Consider the following 21,431-nt stretch of genomic DNA (forward strand, 5'->3'; position numbering starts at 1 on the left):
TAGGCAAAAAATAACGGAAACTGTGACGGAAGGATCATATTGCAATGCGATGCAAACTTCTCGGTTCAAAGTGAATTCGTCCAAAAAATTAATAAAAATTTGTTCATAGTGAATTATATGATCCATAGTTAAGTGAGGTTCTTATATATGGCTCTTAGGTGAGGTATTATCTCTTAATCGTTGGATCATGCTAACCAATTTTATCCAACGGCTAACTAATTTAATTCAACGATTAAGGGACAGAACCTCACCTAAGAGCCATACACAAAGCCCTCACTACAGAATTCTTGCAGGGGAGTAAAATGTAATTTACTGTAAGATTAGTAATATAGTATGGGTTAGGTCATGTTTAGGCCCAACTATAAACTAGCTTGGGTCAGGCAGCACTAGCCCAATTTCTACTGAGAAACCTTCAAAGGAAGGCTCAAATTAAGATGAGCAAAGCCCATCAGCTGCCTTATTTCAACATTGGCCCAGGCACCTTTTACATTCAGCATTAAGCCCAAAAATGGGGGTCATTGGATTCAGATCCCCCTTTGGAGACCACCGATAGGCCCAAAAAACTTAAATTATAGGGCAGATAATAAAAAAATTAAAAAAAAATTAAATTGGCCATGGTTAGTACTCATGATTTTCATTTCAAGGAAGTTGCTTTCAATAATATATACTGAAGTTTTTTTTTTTTTTCATAAAAAAAATTAGAAATATACATCCACTTCCAAAAATGTAATATTATTATATTATTCAATCGGTGTCATTTGGTGTGCTATAACTTGGTTGACTTAACCCATTGACACTTAAGTTGGAACTGATCTAATCAATTAGAATGCCATAAGCACCAAGTTGATTTAGATAATTATAAATCCTCTTCAATATTTTATTTTGTGTACTTTGAGATGTTTGACAAGGTGTGTGGATAGATAGGTCCCAACAATAACGTACGTAATCATTAAAATATTTTTATATTGATTTTTTTAGGACATTTCTCATTGAAAGCGGTGATAATATACGAAACTCACACATACTATGCAGATTCTAGGACTTGAATTCCTAACCTTTCATGAGGGAGTAATTGTTCCAAACCACTACATTAATGTGTTCTTTCTCTTTATAATGTTTTTGAAAGAACAAATAAAAGTAGTACAATTTCTAGGTGGATAATGTCACAATAAAGGACAATAGGATTAGGTTAAAACAATGTTTAATCTGATTTCTTGGTGGTAACAAATCAAAGGAGGGTTTGGTAAGTTTCCACACAAAATGTGTTGAGTTTGGAATCTTGAGTCATGTTCAATTCCCATCATGCAAGAAGCGCATAATCTTTTTTTGTTTCTTTCATTAATTTTATTGCTTTTTTTCAATAACCCATTGAATTTTTACTCTTCTTTTTTGTACAAAAGTGGTCATTTGCAAACATAATCATTTGATGATAGAACTAATATCTTGCATTATTGAAGAATCAAAATCAATTATAAGGCTAGAGAATTTGATTTGCTAGGCTACAGCCCATATATGGTCTATAATTTTTCACAATAAGAAAATGAAATGGAATTGCTCCAATAATTTGGTAGATCGAACAACTCTTGCCAAATAAACTTCAAACACAAAATAATAAAAATTGCCAACTTGATGTGTGTTCTTGAATAATTTATTATCAACTTTATGCTATGATCTCTCTATCCTTTGTTGGAAAAGTCTTGGATTTGAATTTGCAATAAATTATAATTAATAATCCCAATTAGGGTGTCTTAATTGTTTTTAGGTCGTTTTGTATATAAAGAAAGAAATTACTGCACATGAAAAATGCTGACTCTACTTCCATGTTCACGGTTCACTTCATTTGCATCTTGCTGTGTGCATGATTCATAGCCAATTATCTACAGCCCAGAAGGAACATATATACTTCGCTTTGATTGTAAGAAATCAGAATTAATTATGCCGGTCTATTTATGTGAAGTGCTTCACTTTGCCATTGTCATTATGTTGCCACGAGTGAATTTTTTGAGTTCACTTCTTTATCAAGTAAAAAGTTGTACGTGATAACCTCCTCTTTCAACGGGGTCTAACTCAGTGAAAAAGAGTCTTGACTTACAGACTAGTAATCTCATATTCGAATCCCCACGACACCTTAGTAGTGTGTGAGAGAAACCCCCCTCCGTTTATAGTTTAGACTATTATTCAAAAAAATTATATACTTGATATCTTCGAATTACACATATCAACTAAACTCATATTATTTCAAACATGTAATCTATCTATATATTTAGCAGGGATGGATTAATTTAAGTTTGTTACTCATCAACCATAACATATTTTTCTTTAAGTACTTTTCAGTTAGAAGGTCACCAGAAACACAGACACCTCACCAAAGCAAAACAGCTCTTTCTATATTCCATCAAACCTAATTAATATTGGCAATATAGGCATATACAGAACTCTCAAGCTAAGTAGGCAAGTAACCACCCGACCAAGACAAAAGTCCGCGCACCAACGGCATTATGAAGACGATAAGTACCTCATCATCTTTGTACCTTATTGGGCAGAAATTGCACTCATATTATTGCATTTTAAATCATTAATCCAATCAACTTTATACATACCATTTTTTAGATTAGGTCAGTTGATCAAAAAAATGTGTCCGTCCCTTGTCTCCAAGTTAAATCCCCTTCATCGTACATTATAATACTTCTAGAATATCGCTTTATCAAAAGAAAAAATATATATATAAATGAAGCATATAAGTTTATCAACAACATATCCATAATTAAATCGAAAAATATCAACAATTTTAAAATGGAATTATCAACAATATTATATCCGCATTTTAAAAGAGTGCAACACTCACTCTTTATGGATGGATCCTAATTATCAGATTTGATTGGATGTATAAATAATTAAAATGCAGCAAAATACACATTAGAATTATTCATGACAAAATAGATGATGTGCAATTGTGTTTGTGGCATAATTTCAAGAGGTGGAGCCATCTATCAGGGATGCAATTAATGTCAAAATGGACGGTGAGGATTTATGTTCACAAGTATTGATGGATTCAATTTGAATTAAATTATTATCATAAATAATTGTTGATATAATCATATAATAAGAAGGTAACCCATCTTAGTCTAAGCAGATTTGTATTTAAGATTTTCCACATTTCCTTTTCCTGTTTCTTTCATAGGTAGCTATTATTATAATTATCTTGCAAGCTAAGAATTATATAACTCGTGCCACGTGAAACATTACAAAATAAGGAATTACGGACCCTACTTTATATGTGGCGTGAATGCCAAATATTTATCTATTCAGAAATTTATGGACCAACTACCTACAAGATTACAACCAATTTTATAAATAAAAAAAAGTTATTGATCCACTTTTAACTAGATTTTCTATTCGAACTCGAGTGCAAGCGGGCGACACATCCGCTCTAACCAACTTAGCTAGCTAAGCTCATGTCTGCCCTTTGAGAATGATTATATAGAATTTATAGATATATTTGGCAAACAATAAAAACTACCTTTCTTTTAATAGAGTTGAAGTCCAAATCTCACCCATATTTTCCTTTGATTTTACATCCAAATCAAATGTATAAAACAAAACAGAAATAAAGCAATACTTAGGATTCAAGGGAAGCGGATCCCACAAGAAAAATTAAATTTTCCCATGAGTAGTAATGAGGCTATAGCTAACTATAATAAGCAAGAAAATAATGCTATCATCATGAAACAAAAAGAAAAGAGAAAAAAAGCAAAAACAATGTGTGCTAGAAGCAATCCAAAACAGGCACTCTTTGTATCAGCAAAAGCCAAGCCATGAGGAAGAAAAGGTTTCTTTCAGCTCATAAATTTACATCAAGAAATTGCCACAACAGGCCTCCTTCTGCCAATTACTATGTTGGGAATTTGGAGATTACAAAGACACAAAAAATAAGCCCAAAAGAGTCCGAAGAATTTGTTTGATAAAAACAATAGCTTTGCCAAAACAACTCCACCTCTGCAAATTTGTTAGTTTTTAGTTGTTGGCCAGTCCAGGCATCCAAAACACCAACCCCCTTAATCCCTCTTTCTAACCAACCAATTAGACTGAGAGAGAGAGCAAAACCCAAGTCTCTTCTAATATACACCCTATTGGTGTTTTACACACCCAGTTTGATATCTACATCTCTCTTCCCTTGCAATGCAAGAAGACCACCCAAGAATTTCAATGGCAAAAGCAGGCAAGATTCTGAGAAATTCAGTCCATACTTTTCTTCAGAACTACCAATTCTTCACCTCAATTGTGGCACTCATTGCTTTACCCTTCTCAGCTTCAGTTCTCATCTCTCAAGCATTGGTTCCTTCAAGCTCTTCTCTTTTGCCCACCATTTACAACCGCCTTCAGAGTCTTTTTGATGCTGCAGGCTTCCCTTCCTCTTCAGAATTCTTCTCAATTCTCAACCACAAACTTTCCCAAACAATCTCTTCCTCAATCTTCACCATACCATTCACCCTCACCTTCTTGCTCATAACCAAAGCCTCTGTGATTCAATATCTCAATCACCAAAAGCCAACAACTTTCTCATCACACCCTTCTTTTTCTTCTGTCATTTCTCTCTACACCCCACTCCTCCACACCCATATTTTCAACTCATTCTTGATCCTCTCTGCTAATGCAACCGTGTTTTCTCTGCTATTCATTGCCTTCAATTTTCTTGAAGGATTTGGGTTCTCGTCTCCCAACACCCTCCTCTTCTTATCAGCATCTGGGGCTGTTCTTTATTCTATAGTTGTTGCCAATGCTGTCATAATATGCAACTTGTCATTGGTTTTATCAGGGACAGAGAGGAGTGGTGGCTACTTGGCAATTCTCAAGGCTTGTATTTTGATAAGAGGAAGAACTGCAACTGCTTTGTCTCTGGCTCTGCCTGTCAACTTGGCCCTGGCTGCAATCGAAGCATTGTTCCAATACCGGGTTGTAAGAGCTTGTCATTTTGCAGGAAAGCTTGGATCTTCCGTGACTTTAGAGGGGCTTTTGATTGCTTATTTGTACTCAGTTCTTGTTGTTCTTGACACAATTGTGAGCTTTATGTTCTTTAAAAGCTGCAAGCCAAGTTCTTGGGCTGATCAAGAAGGTAAACACTCTTGTGGGATCGAATACAGAGACGAAGAAAGTTGTGGTGGCTATGGAAATTTGAAGACTCTGAAAGAGCTTCCATGAATTTGATTCAAGCAACCAAAAGGACCCTTCAAAGAACCAATCCAATATCGTTCTTTCTTCATTTTCAGCGGAAAGAATATAGGGAAAAAAAAAAAGGTATTGCAAATTGTTTGTATCTTCATTCTTCAATCTTGAATTCAAAGTTGATTTCTTTTGCTTGGTAATCACACCACCAGGCAACTTTCAAGACATAAAGCATCCGAAAGTAGGACAAGTGATCCTATGCACAGCACAGGGAACAAAAAGTAGATTAAAATTGTACACGAGTTTGTTTATGGTCATTGTTGCTTTGTGCCAGCCAAGTAGATTGGCAACTTTTACAGTGTGGATGATACATAGGTTTTCCTTTTTGTGAGTTAGTTCTGTGTTGATTTAGCATAGACACATGACATTGGTCAAATTCCATTGTAATTGTAATATGAAATTACTTGTCAATCGAAAGCCCTTGCAAGTTCTTTATTCTATTTTTATCATTCACTGTACTTTTTAATTGTAATTGCGTACAAAACTAGAAACATGCAAATACAATTGACCATTACTTTAGCATTTGTCATTGTTATTGTTATTTATTTTTACTTTTTTTTTCAGCTTTCTTCTGAATCTTTTAATTTCAAGGTCAATAATAAAGAAAATAATTATTTGTTGTATCTTCATTCGTTTTGCTTTTTCTTTTGGTGAAACGAGTTGCATCTTCGTTCTGGTTTTTTTTTTGGGCAAAGCATCTTCGTTCTTCAATCATAAATTAACCATAAGAACGAAACAAGCAGTTTCTAAATCAGCCTACAGTTACTTTACAATTACCACTAAAAGAAAAAAAGAAAAAAAAGAAGAAAAATCCCCGTCTTCTACTCTCTTTCTTAGCCTGATTTACCTATACAACATCTATCATGACGGGGTCCTATCCAAAATTTTGATGTAACGAGGAAAAAGAACCAAGGAACTAAATTTTATGTTACAGGAAAATGAATTGAATTCTAAACTACGGAGAGGATTAGTGTGATTTGTACACGATTTCATGGTACAGCAGGAGTGTGCTTTACAATCCCAAAGGCATCTTCCTTGGTGCTGTACAGTTTATGCCAAACGAATGGTGAAAGCCAGAACCAGATTTCCTAGGCTGAATCAAGACTGAACTTGCTCTCTCAGAAGGATGCCAGAGGGGCCAGATCCGACATCATGATGGCATTCAAAACCAGATTGCCTAGGGAACCTTAGCTTCTCAATTCATGGTATAGAACTGTCGGAGTGAAAGCCAAGGTCCGGTTCCTTTGTACGATATCCAACATGATTGATCAGTTGACCATGATCATTTGATTGAACATCTTGTCAAGCATGCATAAGTTAAGCTTCATGCATACAGTTCAAATGCTGCAGGACTCAACTAGTTGCCCCTTCCCCTCATCCAAATAAAACCTTGAAGGGCTTTCCTTTGCACAAGTACTGAGAAAAGGATTCTGACCAGGGTCCTAAAAACAATATGCTCCTTGCCACTGGTTAGAAACATTGCAACCGAACACTCTTATGTATGGCAGGAGAGCTCAATTTCCCCATGCAGTGGTAGCATGACTATAATCTTCACCTATTGTGTTACTTTTTTGTGTGAGGTTAATGCCCTTGGCCTTTCCATTTCAGCTTCCTTATCGGCTTTCATTTTCTCCAATTCAGCCTGTTTGCAATTCTCTGTGTGCTTTCCAAAACAACTTAACAACTATAATTTTCACCTATTTTGTTGCCTTTTTTGTGAGATTAATGCCCTTGGCTTTTTCCATTTCAGCTTCCTTATCTGCTTTCTTCTTCTCCAATTCAGCCTGTTTGCAATTCTCTTCGTGTGCTTTCCGAAACAACTTAACAAAATTTGAGAGAGTTGCAGTAACTGCATTCATCAAAACAGGGTTCAATATGTTTGCAGTCAGCTTCAGAATTACTACATGGAAAGAGTAAAAAGCCTATGTAAAGTGATATAACTCCCCTCCCCTCCCCCCACCGAAAATAAAAGACCTGTATAATGGACCCACTCAAAACATATACTCTTGGGGAATGCAAGAATGCACTACAATGTTTATACCATTGTAGGCAGCATCTGGGCCTCTTGCTAATTTCAGTATCTAAAGAATCAATATCACATCCACAACTAACCTTGCTCAAATGGACAACGGGCAGGATCCTCACCAAAATATAATGCAAGTGCATCTGCATTTCTACCCTGTCCGTCAAAATTAAATGATAAAGTTATGATCATAAAATACAAAATAACACTGATGACAAGGAGACAGTTCACAATTAGCATATTACCACCACAGAATATAGGTTTGTCACAGATGCCACTTCGGTCTCCGCAACAGTAGTGAACTCTTTCAATGTCTAGAAATTTCAACAATGAAAACAAGAACAAAAAATTTGTAAGGGCACCGATAAAGAAACCAGACAAAGAAAATAAAGGCATTCACTAAGCCTTAAAAGCATTAAAAAAGAAAGACTACATACCTTATGGAAAACCTCTGACACAGGGCCATCATTTTCTGAAGCCCCCAGCTCCTGCTTGACCTTTTCTAACCCCTTGATTATAGCTTGCATTTCTTCTGCTAAAGACTTCAATTGTATCTGCATGGAAGCGAGATCTGTCACATACAAATCTAACTACAATGCTTAGAATTAACATCAATGAAACAGATGGGCACCTTTGTTGCAGGTTCAAGGCTGACAAGGTCCTGGTGAAAATCAAGAAGTCCTGGTGATTTAGAAGCAAGGGTCTAAGACACAAGAAAGCCAAAGCTGAGATTCAAATTATAACAGTATTTTCATTTATAAAAAACACAGATAATATGTCCATCTGAAAACTTGTATGCATAAACATATGGCAAGGAAAACATAAATTTTGCAAGCAATCATCTCTTATTCATCAGTTCTCAATCAGTTTAACACTAAGCAAAACATATAGTTTTCCTGCTTCCAATCATGCTATTATCTCAAGGAGAAACTAAAACATCTTTCCTTATGGTTTTTTGGACCAGACCATTGGGGTTGGGAATCAACTGCGCTTCACTTAAATCATCTAGCCACACAGCATAATTCAATTTTTCTTTTTTCTTTTGAAAAGGAACTGATATTGTATTAAAAAACACAAAAGAAGCTACAATGATACTAGACTAGATGCCCACCTCAACAATACAAGAAAGCAATTTGATTGACAACTCAACAATACAACACCACACAGAGCATAAATGTTAACCTGACATATCATATTTAAAGAGTACCTAGGATTCTATCCAGAATAAAATACATCCAGTCCCTCTGAGTTTACTACATGAATTTTCTTTCTTATATATAACTAGCTCACCAAGAATAGAATATACCATTGAGCCACAAAACATAAGTTTCATATGCATAACCAAAAAAATTTAAGAAACATACCTTACAAAGATAATGCATGAGTGTCATCTTACTATTAATGGAACGTGTATCATAGAGCTTCGGTAGACTGTCCAATTTAAACCCAACAGCAGAACCTGCATAAAACATTTGACAATTCATTTTATTTCACCAAGGCTACTTCGGGAAATATTATTACATTATTGTGAAACCAGTTTTGTAATATAAAAAATAAGTATGCAAGAAAAATCAGAAAAATAACATCAAACTAAGCCAAGTGCAAAGAAATGGTTTCAAATATAATGGATGCTATTGCCGGTCTTGGCTGTAAAGGATAAATTCCTAGGCCCATCTAAAAATTCCATGATCAAGTCCTTGGTATCAGCTTAAAAAATTGTACACAGTTTCAGCATGTGAAGCACATGCCTCAGAATAAAGTTGGGCATAGACCATAGACTGTAGAAGCCTAATTGAATTATTTACTGGCCAATGCATAGAAGAAAGTGATGCAAAGATTAATCAATCTTTCTCTTCGAACCCAACAGTGCTCTGAACTTTCAATCAGAAGCACAATGCATAGAAGAACGTGATGCAAAGATTAAACAAATCTCTCTTCGAACCCAACAGTGCTCTGAATTTTCAAACAGCAGCACAATGTTCCCCAAGGTATTGCATATGGTTAAATCAAATGGCACACAAGCTTCTAAAAGCTATTCAGAGACCTGAGGCAGTGCTACATCCCAGTCTACAACATTGACCATGCTACTCATGGAGACGTAAAATAGCCCAAGTATCTACTTTAAGAAACATATAAAAGAACCTTCCTACTATGCCCTAAGTCAAGAAACATAAAAAAACTTCCGCTACAACTTACCCCTTGCAGTTCCTTGGTTCAGTGTGTTCCCCAGAAAAAGAATACTCTTCATAATTTCCTTCAACTTGCCAGAGTTCCGAACCTAATTGAGCAGTAATCGATTACCAAGTTAAAACTGGTGTCTATATACTGCAGGAAGCAATTCATTCTTAGTAGTGACATACCTCCTCGCATGCAGAGTTTACTGTGTTTAAACTTTTTTTGAATTCCGAAACCTGTAAAAGAGTTAAATAATCAGGCAATGATGCAAAGAAGATATTATTTAGGTCTTATTTACTGACATCAGGGAAAAAAAAACAGATACTACCAAACCTGAGAGCCGAACTGAATCTTGAAAGAAAATACTCTCAACTTTGACTCCACCCGAGGCACTTTCATCAACTCCAAAAAGTACTGAAACATAACAAATGTACATAGACTTTATATATCTGACAATTACTTATAGCTGTAAAAATATTCAAGAGAAATAAAAATCAAATATGCACATAACGGCATCAGTCTCTCCAACATTATAACGTCAAGGAGGACAAGATCATTGGGACATTAGAAGAGTTGAATCATAATCTCATAATTTCATAATTTAAAATATTCAAAACCCAGTCAAAGCTTTTGTATATGACACAGAAAGGGCCAGAGGTAATAACTCAATCATAGTAAAAAATCTACCCAGGGAAATACTTCAAGAAAATAATATAGCCTGGTCAAGAATGAAATGTTGTGAATTTGGCATACCTGTTCACACTTTCCCAGCGTCTCCTTGTCACCAGTGTAATTCTAAACAACAGAAATCACAACCAAGCAAATATATAATTTAATGAGAAGATGGCGACACTTAAAAGCAAATACAAAAGTGAAAATCTCTTAAATGTGAACAAGGACTAAAGAATAACCAACAAATAGTAAAAAAATATTCTAAATAAAATAGAAGCTACACCTTGAGAAGTTCCATCTCCTCTTTAGTAGGACAAAATTTGATTAAATTTTCCACCTGATCAACATCTAATACTGACTCATCCATTGCTAAAACTGAAGCCTGAAAATATGCATAACAATACATCATTAGCTAAGTAAGAAAAATGTTCAATTATTACATCAGCATTCGAAATTTGGAAATTAAAAGCCAATAAGGAAGATTCATCAGATATGCAAATTATCTATATTCACAGCGTGGAAAATTAAGTTCAAGGAAAAAAGAAGAAGAAATTCAACTGTGTCAGCTTACCATCATATCAGAGAGCGGCATCTTAACTTTTGTAAGCATAATTTCAGTGTTGTTTGCCCTTCTCAGGTCAATCTAAAATGTGGTACACAGCGAATCATAGTAAGAAAGTAGAGAAGTAATAGCATCTAACATTATATTGCAAAAAGAAAAAAGAAACTTCATCAAATAAATCTTTGCTTTAACAAATATAGGTAACAAGCGGCATCATTGCACACTCAAGTAATCAATATTAAGTGCAACTATACACAAAAAAAACTCCAGGGGCATGGAGGGATGGACGACAAATAGTTTCATTCTAACAGAACATATCTGATATACAGGTGTTGAAAATATATGAAAAGTCATGTTACAGTTTCCTGCCCACACTATTTCAATGAATTTTTTGTCCAAAGCATTAAAAGGAAGGCAGCCACAATGGATAGCCAGGAGAAAAACTTTATATTAGCACATACAAAATACTTTTCCATGTCTTCATCCTTGAAAAATTGCAAGTTACATTTTCTTTTGTTATAGGAACAAAACTTTGTACACTTTATTATTCAAAATAAGGCAGGCAATAAAGTCTGGAAAAGAAGAATCGAATCTCATAACCACAAAAAGGAACAATCAAAAGAATCACCTTTCACAAGTATAACTTTTAGAAGATGCAATGATTATACAGCAAAATAACCAATTATATAAAATTACCAGGTGGACTTTTTCAGTTTTGGAACCAGTAGACTTGCGGCGCCCTCCAGATTTACCTCCTGAATCAGCAGGTTTTGGAACTGTAGCAGAGAAAAGGCTCTCTATCTCTGACACGTCAAAGTCTGGTGCACTAGAGTAAAGAGCAGCACATTAGTGATCAGGAATGAATGTGTGTGTGTGGAACATGTATGATCCTTCAAAGCAACAACATAATTTTTTTTTTATAGAAAACATCCTACTAATGCAATGATAAGTAGAAAAATAAAATGGATTACGTTTGAGTCTCTCCATGTCTTTGCAGTTCTTCCCACAGGCTTCCTTGCAACGCCCTTGTCACCTTGCTCCAATGTAGTGGTTTCAAGGAGGACCTTCGAGGTGCTGTGGCAGCAGCCCCAATCCCACGTCCGCGCCCTCTCCCAGGAGGCCCAAGACCACGACCTCCTGGAGGTGGTGGAGCACCACCTGGAGGACCAGGTGGAGCAGGAGGCCCAGGACCACGACCCCCTGGAGGTGGTGGCGGAGGTGGTGCTCCAGGCAGTGGAGGAGGGCGACCTCCACCAGGAGGTGGAGGAGGAGGAGGTGCACCATGCCCTGAAGGTGGTGGAGGTGGTCCCCCACGCATTGGAGGGGGTGGTGGAGGTGGGGCTCCATGCATTGGAGGGGGTGGTGGAGGTGGGGCTCCATGCATTGGAGGTGGTGGTGGTGGTGGAGGTGCTCCATGTACTGAAAATGGTGGTGGGGGTGGTGGAGGTGGAGTTCCACGTAAAGGAGGTGGCGGTGGAGGGGGTGGAGCTCCTTGCATTGGAGGTGGTGGTGGTGGTGGAGCTCCATATAAAGGAGGTGGGGGCGGCGGAGGTGGAGTAGATGATACTCTAGCCATAGGAGGAGGCGGTGGAGGAGGAGGTGGAGTAACACAAGCAGGTGGTGGTGGCGGTGGTGGTGGTGGTGGTGGTGGTGGTAGAGTGAGTACTTCAACTCCAAGAGGTTTCAATGCACTTACAACATAAGGAGGTGGAGGTGGAGGGGGAGGCGGTGAATTTTGAGAAGTTGCCACCATAACACGGGCAGCTGAAGAGTACCCAACCTTCCAAAGAGATGAAGAAGGCTGTGAAGTCAACATGGTGCCACTATTCTGCCCACCAGATTGCAAGGGAGGGGGAGGTGGAGGTGCAGGGGGAAAAGCTATACCGGTATTCTGCCTCCTAGATGACGGAACAGATAAAGGTGGAGGTGGAGGTGGAGGTGGAGGTGGAGGTGGAGGTGGAGGTGGGGGAGGAGATAGAAAAGAGGAAGAGAGTGAAGGGGCCTTCAAGGAGACGAAATTTGTACTTAGAAGAGGTGGCGGTGGAGGTGGTGGTGGTGGAGGAGGAGGAGGAGGTGGAGGAGTTGCTGTTGCAGCTACCCGTGACAACGAGGTAGCTGGTGACAAAGACTTAGGAGGGTGAGTGTACAATGAAGAGATGTGAGACATAGGTGGAGGAGGTGGAGGCGGAGGTGGAGTGGGCACTACTTGTTGGAGGCCAATATGTGCTGTTGAAATAGAGGAAGACTCTGTCTCTTGAATTGGTGGTAGTGTTGATGGCAAGCAGGATGCAAGTGTCTCCGTAAGTGTCTCTGGTGCAGACTTTGAAGGCTTCAAAGCATCCACCTTACCATGTTTAGGTTCATTTTCCACATCCTTCGAAACTACAGTCCCAGAAGCAGTATTAACAGAAGAAGCCTTCAATTTAGCATTTGCATTTGTATCTTTTGAAGAAGCAATACTTGTAAAAGCAGCTGGTGCACTATTATATCTTGATGGTGGATATGAAACATGCATTGAATTAGTATAAGAGCCTTTGTTAGGGGGAATCCACCTAGATACTGCGTTTGGTTTAGCTACTTTTGCTGAAGGACCCTGAGTTTCTAGTTGTTTAGTCTTCTGTTTTGCTACGGTTGTTTCTGCAGCTACTTTTGTGTTCAATGAAGGCTGTTTCCTAGAAGCAGGTGGCTGCAATTTCTCAGCTTTTTGTCTAGAGACCTCAGCACTCACTTGTTGTTGTGAAATCTTGGTCTCGAACCTCTTCTGTATAGCCGAGTCTTCTTCATTAATTATATCTTCCATCTCTTCCAATTTCCGACACACCTCTTCTACCACTTCCTTAGTTCCAGTCTGATTCCGCACATCAGCAGCAATCACGATGGAATTTGACTTCATATCTCCATCATCCACAGCAATGTCTTTCACTGCATCGAGATTTGAATCCACCTCATCCAGCTTGTACTTCACGTCGTCAACAGCAATGTCCTTCACCGCATCAATATTAGAATCCGCCTTTCTGTCCTTTTTGTGTTTCCCATCATCTGATGTACAGTCTAGGAATGCATGAGGATCTAAATCCTCCTTCCAGACTTCTTTCTGATCTATATCTTTGAGAGTATTGCTGTGAGTCATGGAAGTGTGGAAGTCCACCTTCACTTCCTGTGCATCCATTACATTGCTAAAGATCTCTTCCACCTCAAAAAATTCCTCAGGTGAAGCACTCCCTGTCTCATTTCCATCTTCACTTGCCACAACTGTGGTGAGATTAGGCACAACAGCATCAGCGTCCAGAAAAAGTACCTGATACAGATTTCAGTATGCATTCAACTCCTACAGCTTCAGAAAAGGACATCAATATAAAATAAACAATAACATACCTCTGCTCTAAAGTCCTTTGAGAACTGATCCTTGGCATCCCAAAGAATATCAATATCATCACGGCCAAGCATCAATATATTTGACCGTACAAATGCTGTGTGGAACATAACCCTGAGCATCATCTCCTCACGAACGAGATCTTCATCCAGGTGGATGCATTCAAGAACCACATCCCCTCGAACACGGCAACGAATATCAATTTTTACCAGCACACACTCTGCCTGCGATTAGGATTCATAAGAACGCTTCAAAAAAAATTATCTTATTCATCAGTTTTTGTTGCATGAAGTAGACATTACCTGTACATAGAGGTGGGTATTCTTTTCATTCTTTAAAGTTGAAAAGAGAAGCTTAGAAGTTCTGTTAGCCGGTGTGGAAGGGTCTTGACCATAAACACGTATGAAAGGCCTGCAACCTTTTCCGTCATCAAAAAGTGGAAGGTTTCTAAGTATCAGACAATCCAAAAGTAAAGGTGTATCTGATGGAGGCCAGTCAGATCCCAAATTTCTTCGTGAAATGTATTGAAGATATCTCAGCTGTGAAGGCTGTGGGTTTAAAGGAGACAAAAGATGGAGAAGTTCCCTAGGAGCTTGCTTGTAAACCATTTCAAGAGTCTTCTGCTCCCCATTGTATTGCTTACGGTATAGCAGAAGACCTGCAAGCATAAACGCAAGGACAGGCCATCCTCCTCTTTCACAGTGCATCAACAGCACATTCTGTTGCCCCTCCAATGACAACCAACTTTCACTTGATCGAAGGAAGTGATGAATCATCTCTAGTGGCAACAGTGGGCAACCCTCATATTGCCGAGGGTAATCCATAACTGTCATGTCATACTGAGATAGCACGTCTGAAATTTGACTCCGCCTGTCCCCTTCTCTAAAGTTAAACACCATGAAAGAAGCATCTGGAAAGTAGTCTTGTAATTGTGCTACAATGCCACCCAAGTATACTTTGTACTCATCTTCTTCCAAGACATCGGTGGAGAAGCAGCAATCAAAAACTGCATATAAAGAGGAAAAGGAAGTAACAATCAATCCCATTGACACTAATGTATCACAATTTTCAACTAAGAGAATTGCTAAAGAAATAAAATCCACATAAGAGCATCGAAACAGAAAAGAATATAAAAAATGCATAAACTTCCACCATCCATAAAGCAATGATATACAATTTATTCAAACAAATTTATCAGTTTTTAAAGAAAAACCATGTTGAAGAAATTACAGAGAGAAGAATATCTTAATTTCTCAAAAGACGGTAATGTCACATGACGAAACCTTTCTACATTTCTCACAACCCACAAAAGGTTTAGACCAAGAAGGAGAACTAAAATCTTTCTTTCTCAATTGAGCTCCATTTCAACATCAGGCACATGATCAAGAGCGCAATAAAGCCAATATGAATAGAATACAGTTTCAGAGTGACTCACTAACAGAAGCAGTGAAATTCAATCTCCTCAACTTTTCTTGTAACTCTACAGCTCTACCTCAGCTGGTTTTACCATATCAAAGTATCAATTGTACAATTCAAGCAAAGCAGGGAACTACTTCCCATCATTTGTTCAATACTTACAAAAAAAACAACATGTGCGCACAAATAATGAGGATAATTCTACAACAAAATGTACACCGAGCATAATGCATTACAGCAAGAACCCCAAAAAAAAACTCTCAATTTGACGCAAATTCAATGGCATTGCCCCGAAACCACACGACACTTCAACAATTGAGCACACAAAAAAACCAGAATTTCGCAAAATTGTCAATGAGAGACGAAAGGGTGACGTACCGTACACCCGTTCGGAGATCTCGAGAAGCCGATCCGGCGGCTTCCGATAAAATAATCGTCTGAACAGCGCCATCTGATGGCGCTGTTTCTCCCCCGATCGGATCCAAAACGGTAATTCACTGAAGCTCCGATTGGATCACAATTTCGAACCCAAGAAATAGGTTTAGCCAGATCTCGTCCTTATCCGGTTCTACGACGACCCAAACCCGACCCGAACGAACCAACCTTTCCGGCGTTTCCCGAAATGCAAAAGAATTCGCCAATTGAGGAAAATGGGAAGATAGAACAAAAAGGGTAAATTGAATTTCTAAGAAGAAGTGAGAGTGGAGGGGTTTTGGGAAGAGAAAGCAAATACGAGAGAGGGAATTAGAAATCCGTAGGAATTTAGAGAGAGAGAGAGAGAGAGAGAGAAGCGTAGTGGACTGAAAAGGAGAAAATTATCAGACCCGTCTCCTTGTCCTTGGCACCTGTGTGTCTGCAACTCTCGCTTTCTTTTCTTTTGTTTTTCTTAATTTTCTTCTTTTTTTTTGTTTTTGCTGTTGTTTGGATTCGGGCAGCGCGAAGATGGATCGGGCACCGACCCTACGTGGCAAATACGAAACTGGAAAATTAATTAATAATTGATTAGTTACAAAGTTAAACAAAGATTAAAGACAACTGTTACTGTCTGAAAAAGATTACGTTTCTTTCTTGGGTCTTGGTAAAAATGGTACACTGAAAACTGTTAAGTTAAAAATTATTTTTTTCTCTTTTTAGGCTTCTGTTTGTGTCTGAAATATTATCATTTTGTCCAAATTGTTTCTTTTTGAGAGATACATTCATTTGAAAAGTCATTTATAAATTTTTCATATTCTAAAAAATAACCGTCCAATACGAATATTCTAAAAATGTAACAACTTTGTCATTTAGGAAATTTGTTGCGAAAAGAAGTTAAATTTATTTCAAGTTTTTGCAAAAGGTAGAAAAAATAAAGGGAATTTTCTCACATACATTGTCATGGGAGTTCAAACCCGAGACTACTAATTTACATATCAGTGTATCATAAAAGTTCGAACGTGAGACCACTAATTTACATGCAATATACAAATTTATAATTAATTAATAAGTGAAAGATTCTTTTTTCTTCATTATTATTCGTATATTTTGTCAGATTTACAGTGCAAGGTTTTCCAAAGATTAAAATCCCAATGTTTTCAGCTTTCTGAGGAGACGTGGGGTACGATCGAAAGAACGTCATGTCGTAGTGTAGCAATTCCCAATCCCCATACCTAAAAATTGTTGTGTGCGCAGTGCGCTACTCTCCGCTCTCTCTCTGGGTGCCATATGGTTTTGACACGTCACTCGATCTGACGGCACTTGTTTCATCAAAACGTTTATTTATTTATTTCGCTTCTTCTAATCTTCTTCTTCAACTTGTACGTTTCCCGAAACGCCTTTTGCTCTTTCTCGACAATACGACAGCTTTGAAGTGCCAAGCGCTGTCGTCTAGCAACTGGAAACCACGTGACGTGATTGATCTCACGTGTGTCCGTTTGGTGAAAGTCAAACATTGGGCAAGCTTAGCTTAGCTGTGTTGCGGACCACCAACTGGCATTGGTATATACCAATCACGAGTCGGATAAATATGGAAGTTCAAACAAGCTTCACCATCAGGAGATGCAGACCAGACCACCTACTGTTGCGGTCTGGAAAGTAGTGAATAATTACCCTCAAAGGATTGGTCCCTCCAAGTTTGGGCCGTTTCTTTTTGTTTTCTGGTCAAACTCTGGGCCGCCTGTTTGCTTGGTGTGAAAGTCCATCTCTTGGTTTTTCTTAAGGCACCAATCAGTGCCGTCCATTTACATACTTTCGTCCGGTCCAAGTAATGGACGGTGACAGTTAATTGTTAATTGTGCTGGGCAAGCAAGCAATCTCTCTTTATTAGATAGTAATTTTGTAAAACACATTGTATTATCACATTAATCAGTTAGAATTATTGATTAGTTTGGCAGTCACTGTCTAATCAATTTTAGCTTCGTTGATGTCACTAATGACAATTTGTCACTAATGATTTGTTGGTCCAATACTGATAGAATACTAATAAAATTCAGGTTTGTGTATGGATGACAACAACAACAATAGAGAATGATTAAATTTAGGAGAAGAATGATATTTTTATTTTGTCATCCATGCGTAGTGATTAAGGTATAATTAGTGACCCAAATTTGAGCATAGAGCTGCTTTTATTTAACACATTGTTATTTACATTTAAATAAAATACATAATTCTCTCTCTCTCTATACAAGGAAATCTCATTATTCTCGTATACATATTTTTTCTATTTTTATACTAAATGTAATTAAAGTATACGTAAGTTAAGCTTGTTAACCAATACAATACTTGTGTATGTTATAGTAGTTTAGAATATTATTTTTTGAAGACATTATTACACAAAATTTTCTATATTTGCAGACAGGTGCCACTACTAGAAAAGTGGGCTAAAGGCACGACCCAAAGATCACAAAAATAAAGTTCATGTCTTTTTGAATTACATTTTACACAAATACTAGTATTTGTGTGATATGTAAAGAAGACATAATAGTTTTGTGTCCAATGACAATAGAAAAAGCAAATAATTGTGCCTAAGCGGTTTAAGCACAAATTTTGTGGCCAAATATCATAGCATAGAGTTTGTCACTACACTTTTTGAATAGTTGAAGCTTTTTTAACCATGAAAAATATACTTTTGTGCATTTTTCTTAGATATTGTACTAATAAAAAATTCTAACCATAAAACATTATTTGTGCCTTATACCAATAAAAAAGCATGTCTCTTGTTACTTACACTATTATGACTCAGTATTGGGCACGAATATTGAATTTTGTGGCATTGTACCGCACACATTTCAAAGTATGATAGTCTTTATTTTTTTGTTCATAATCAAAGTATGATAGCCTTTTCATTTTTTTTTTTTTTTAAAAGTAAGATAGTCTATACTCTATAGATAGAGCACGGATATTGAATTTGTGTTTTTTTTTTTTTTGGTAAAAAGAATTTGTGTTCTTTTAAATGTTCTATAGAGCCCGAATGCTTTAAATTGTGTCAATACTGTAAACAAAGTAAAAAGTAATGATTTCTCTAAGAGGCGCCTCTCTCTCTGTCTGTCTGTCTCTCTCTCTATCTTCCTGTCTTTTTTTATTTTTTATAATTTTGTTTCCCTCCTTACTCTCTTTTTAAATTGTGTCTCAAGTGTTGCAAAAAAAGTATTTAAAAAAAAAATAAGTTGGACAACAACACACGGCTCCCTCCTTTCCTTATTCTATTTATTTTATTTATTTTATTTCCCACTCTTACCTCACATTCTTAACCTATTATTAACACACGGAAAATATTAGAGACACCAACTTTGGGCACCAACTCTCTAATAGAGCGTGGGACCCGTTGTATTCGCAGGCTCCACCTCTGTTAGAGAGTTGGTGCACAAGTTGGTGCCAAGTCGTCGCCCATTTTTCTCGATCTACTCTCTCTTCTCCATTACTCATCATCTTCTTCTTCTCACCTTCTCTCAGACCTCATCTATTTTTCGGGGTAAAGCAGACCTCTCTCTCTCTCTCTCTCTCTCTCCCTCTCTCTCTCTCTCAGTCACTGAAATACACAAGAAATGCAAGACTAAGATGAAAGTATTTTGGTGGAGCTGTAAGATTTTCGTTCATGTTGAAGTGTAATTGAATATTTTGGATGCAATTATCATATTCTTTTATGGATTGTTTTTTAATATATTCTGTGTTAGTTTTGTTAATTTGAAAATTTATGAAAATAAATATTTCGGATCGGATTATCGGATATAGGTAGATCCGCTCCATATCCAGTGATTTCTCTCAAGTAAATTTTCTGTCTAGTTTTTTGTTTATCTCTTTTTGGGTGCTGATGTGAGAATCTAGGTTTATCTTATTTAATTTCTTTCTTTGATTTTGGACATGAAATTTGTTGTTTATGGGTGAGTTTATGAATGAATCTTGAGTTCTATATTTTTTGAGAATTTTGTTATGCCCATTAATATCAATTAAATTTTCTTTGATTTGATTTCTGGTAATTTTTTAGCATCTTTGTTTTTGTTCACTAAATCTGATTGTATCCAGTTTTGAAATGGGAAGATGAAGATGTTAGAGAACTTGGAGGAAGAAAGCAGATCTGGAGATTGGACGATGATATTGTCAGTACTCAGGAGGGACTTTGTTGCAAATTAAGTGGGTTGTACTGCAAATCAATAAAATACGGAGATACTCAGAGTTGTACAAAATAATTATTGTAACAAAATTTATTTGTTTTTGGTATCTGAGTTTATTTTCATTTTTTTATTTTTATTTTTAAAAAGTTTGCCTTTTAGCCACGTTTAGAGAAATTTGTGTTCATATTGAATAAAAAAGTATTATTTTCGTATTCTCAAAGAGCTACTATCAAGAGGTGGAGTTTTGGTGGGGCCATCTACTCTATAAGCACAAATGCTTTATTTCGTGCTCTAAATATTTGCCACGAATCAGTATATTTGTGCTCTATAATCAATAGAAACCCCTATACAGGAGACCGACCACTATAAAGTGGCTGCACCGTTGCTATTTTCATAGGGCACGATTATCCGTGCTGTTTGAAACAAAGAACACAAATAAAATTCGTGCTTTTAGCCCAGTTTTTTAGTAGTGTGCTTAACCAAGTTGGTTAGAGTGTATGTGCTCCTACTCTATATCCGAGTTCAAGAATAATACTTTAAAAAAAAAAAAGGGGGAACTTGATGTTTCCATGTTATTAGGGGGATAAGAAAGGCAGCCAAGATTGGAAGCAAAATCCTCAGAGAATCAAAGGCGCTATATTGGTTTAATTAACAATACAATACCATTGAGTATTTTAAGTTGTTATTTTGTTGATCTCTATAAAATTCCTTGTAAATTGTAATCAAAGGAACATTGTCATTGCAGAAATCAGAGGCACATGTTGGGTCAGAGCTAGGATCACAGGGTCAAGGAGATCTAAACCCACGTGCCTTGCATGCAATGCAAGTGAGGTGATTAAGCAAAAAGTCAACAGCATGAACGGTGAGATTGCAATCATCATCTCAAGCGGGGTCCATGAAAATGATTGCAGCCACTCCATGCATGCCATGTGCAGCCCAGCATAATTTGAGAGAATATTATGAATTGGGGAAGAAGATTATGAAAGTGAGATCTCATCTTCCAAATGTGAAGTTTTATGAAAAACAGAACCTTCACCCAGCTTCACCATCATGTGTTTGTTGGGGTAATCATGGTAACAGTAAATACCAATTGCTTCCTTAACTCTGTTTTAATCAACATGGAGGGCCCACATTATGAAAATGGTCTTTACTTTAATCTCAAAAGGAAAAGCTCTGTTTGCTGGTGTTTGCTGGTGAATAATTTCAGATTAAATAATTAATTTTAGTGCACTATATAATTCTTTTTTTATATGGCAACGGCAGTGACACATTGGCCCATTGGTTCCTTTTCATGTACCCCTTTACATTGTAATGATGGAGGCTGGAGCCCTCCATTTTTACTAAAATACCCATGCTCTGATTTGCACCACTCTCTTTGCTCTATCCAGAAGAGCCTAGTAG

The 21,431-nt window shown here is 37.1% G+C and overlaps 2 protein-coding genes across 4 annotated transcripts; one reads left to right on the plus strand and one right to left on the minus strand.

Moving 5' to 3' along the window:
• Positions 1 to 3,727: 3,727 nt before the first annotated feature.
• Positions 3,728 to 5,661, plus strand: LOC110762372 (uncharacterized). Its single transcript, XM_021965008.2, has one exon. It carries the CDS (start codon positions 4,180 to 4,182, stop codon positions 5,197 to 5,199), a length of 1,020 nt encoding a protein of 339 aa, XP_021820700.2. The 5' UTR covers positions 3,728 to 4,179; the 3' UTR covers positions 5,200 to 5,661.
• Positions 5,662 to 5,922: 261 nt separating this feature from the next.
• Positions 5,923 to 16,334, minus strand: LOC110762371 (actin binding protein). 3 transcript variants are annotated; one of them, XM_021965007.2, is made up of 17 exons: positions 15,823 to 16,332; positions 14,331 to 15,034; positions 14,031 to 14,252; positions 11,627 to 13,953; positions 11,352 to 11,481; positions 10,665 to 10,736; positions 10,377 to 10,475; positions 10,175 to 10,216; positions 9,755 to 9,835; positions 9,607 to 9,657; positions 9,443 to 9,524; positions 8,611 to 8,705; positions 7,878 to 7,949; positions 7,684 to 7,800; positions 7,492 to 7,560; positions 7,336 to 7,402; positions 5,923 to 7,072 (listed from the first exon to the last, which is right to left on the minus strand). In XM_021965007.2, exons 1-17 carry the CDS (start codon positions 15,893 to 15,895, stop codon positions 6,921 to 6,923), a joined length of 4,455 nt encoding a protein of 1,484 aa, XP_021820699.2. In that variant the 5' UTR covers positions 15,896 to 16,332; the 3' UTR covers positions 5,923 to 6,920. The 3 variants fall into 3 exon arrangements, 2 of the variants coding, with proteins under 2 accessions (XP_021820699.2, XP_088109597.1); XM_088253471.1 differs by lacking the exons at positions 14,331 to 15,034; positions 15,823 to 16,332 and having other exon boundaries at positions 11,627 to 13,907; positions 14,031 to 14,171; XR_015835975.1 differs by lacking the exons at positions 5,923 to 7,072; positions 7,336 to 7,402 and having other exon boundaries at positions 7,528 to 7,560; positions 7,878 to 7,927; positions 15,823 to 16,334.
• Between the last annotated feature and the right edge of the window lie 5,097 nt (positions 16,335 to 21,431).

The sequence above is a fragment of the Prunus avium genome, chromosome 5, assembly GCF_965620075.1.
Source record: "Prunus avium chromosome 5, drPruAviu1.hap1.1, whole genome shotgun sequence".
Classification (NCBI taxonomy): domain Eukaryota; kingdom Viridiplantae; phylum Streptophyta; class Magnoliopsida; order Rosales; family Rosaceae; genus Prunus; species Prunus avium.

Excerpts from the sequence above, each read along its gene's own strand:
- LOC110762372 (XM_021965008.2), top strand. The coding sequence starts at position 4,180 with ATGCAAGAAGACCACCCAAGAATTTCAATGGCAAAAGCAGGCAAGATT.
- LOC110762371 (XM_021965007.2), bottom strand. The coding sequence starts at position 15,895 with ATGGCGCTGTTCAGACGATTATTTTATCGGAAGCCGCCGGATCGGCTT. Across the intron at positions 15,035-15,822 it reads GATCTCCGAACGGGTGTACG|TTTTTGATTGCTGCTTCTCC; the intron begins GTACGTCACCCT and ends CTTTATATGCAG. Across the intron at positions 10,737-11,351 it reads AAACTGAAAAAGTCCACCTG|ATTGACCTGAGAAGGGCAAA; the intron begins GTAATTTTATAT and ends ACCACATTTTAG.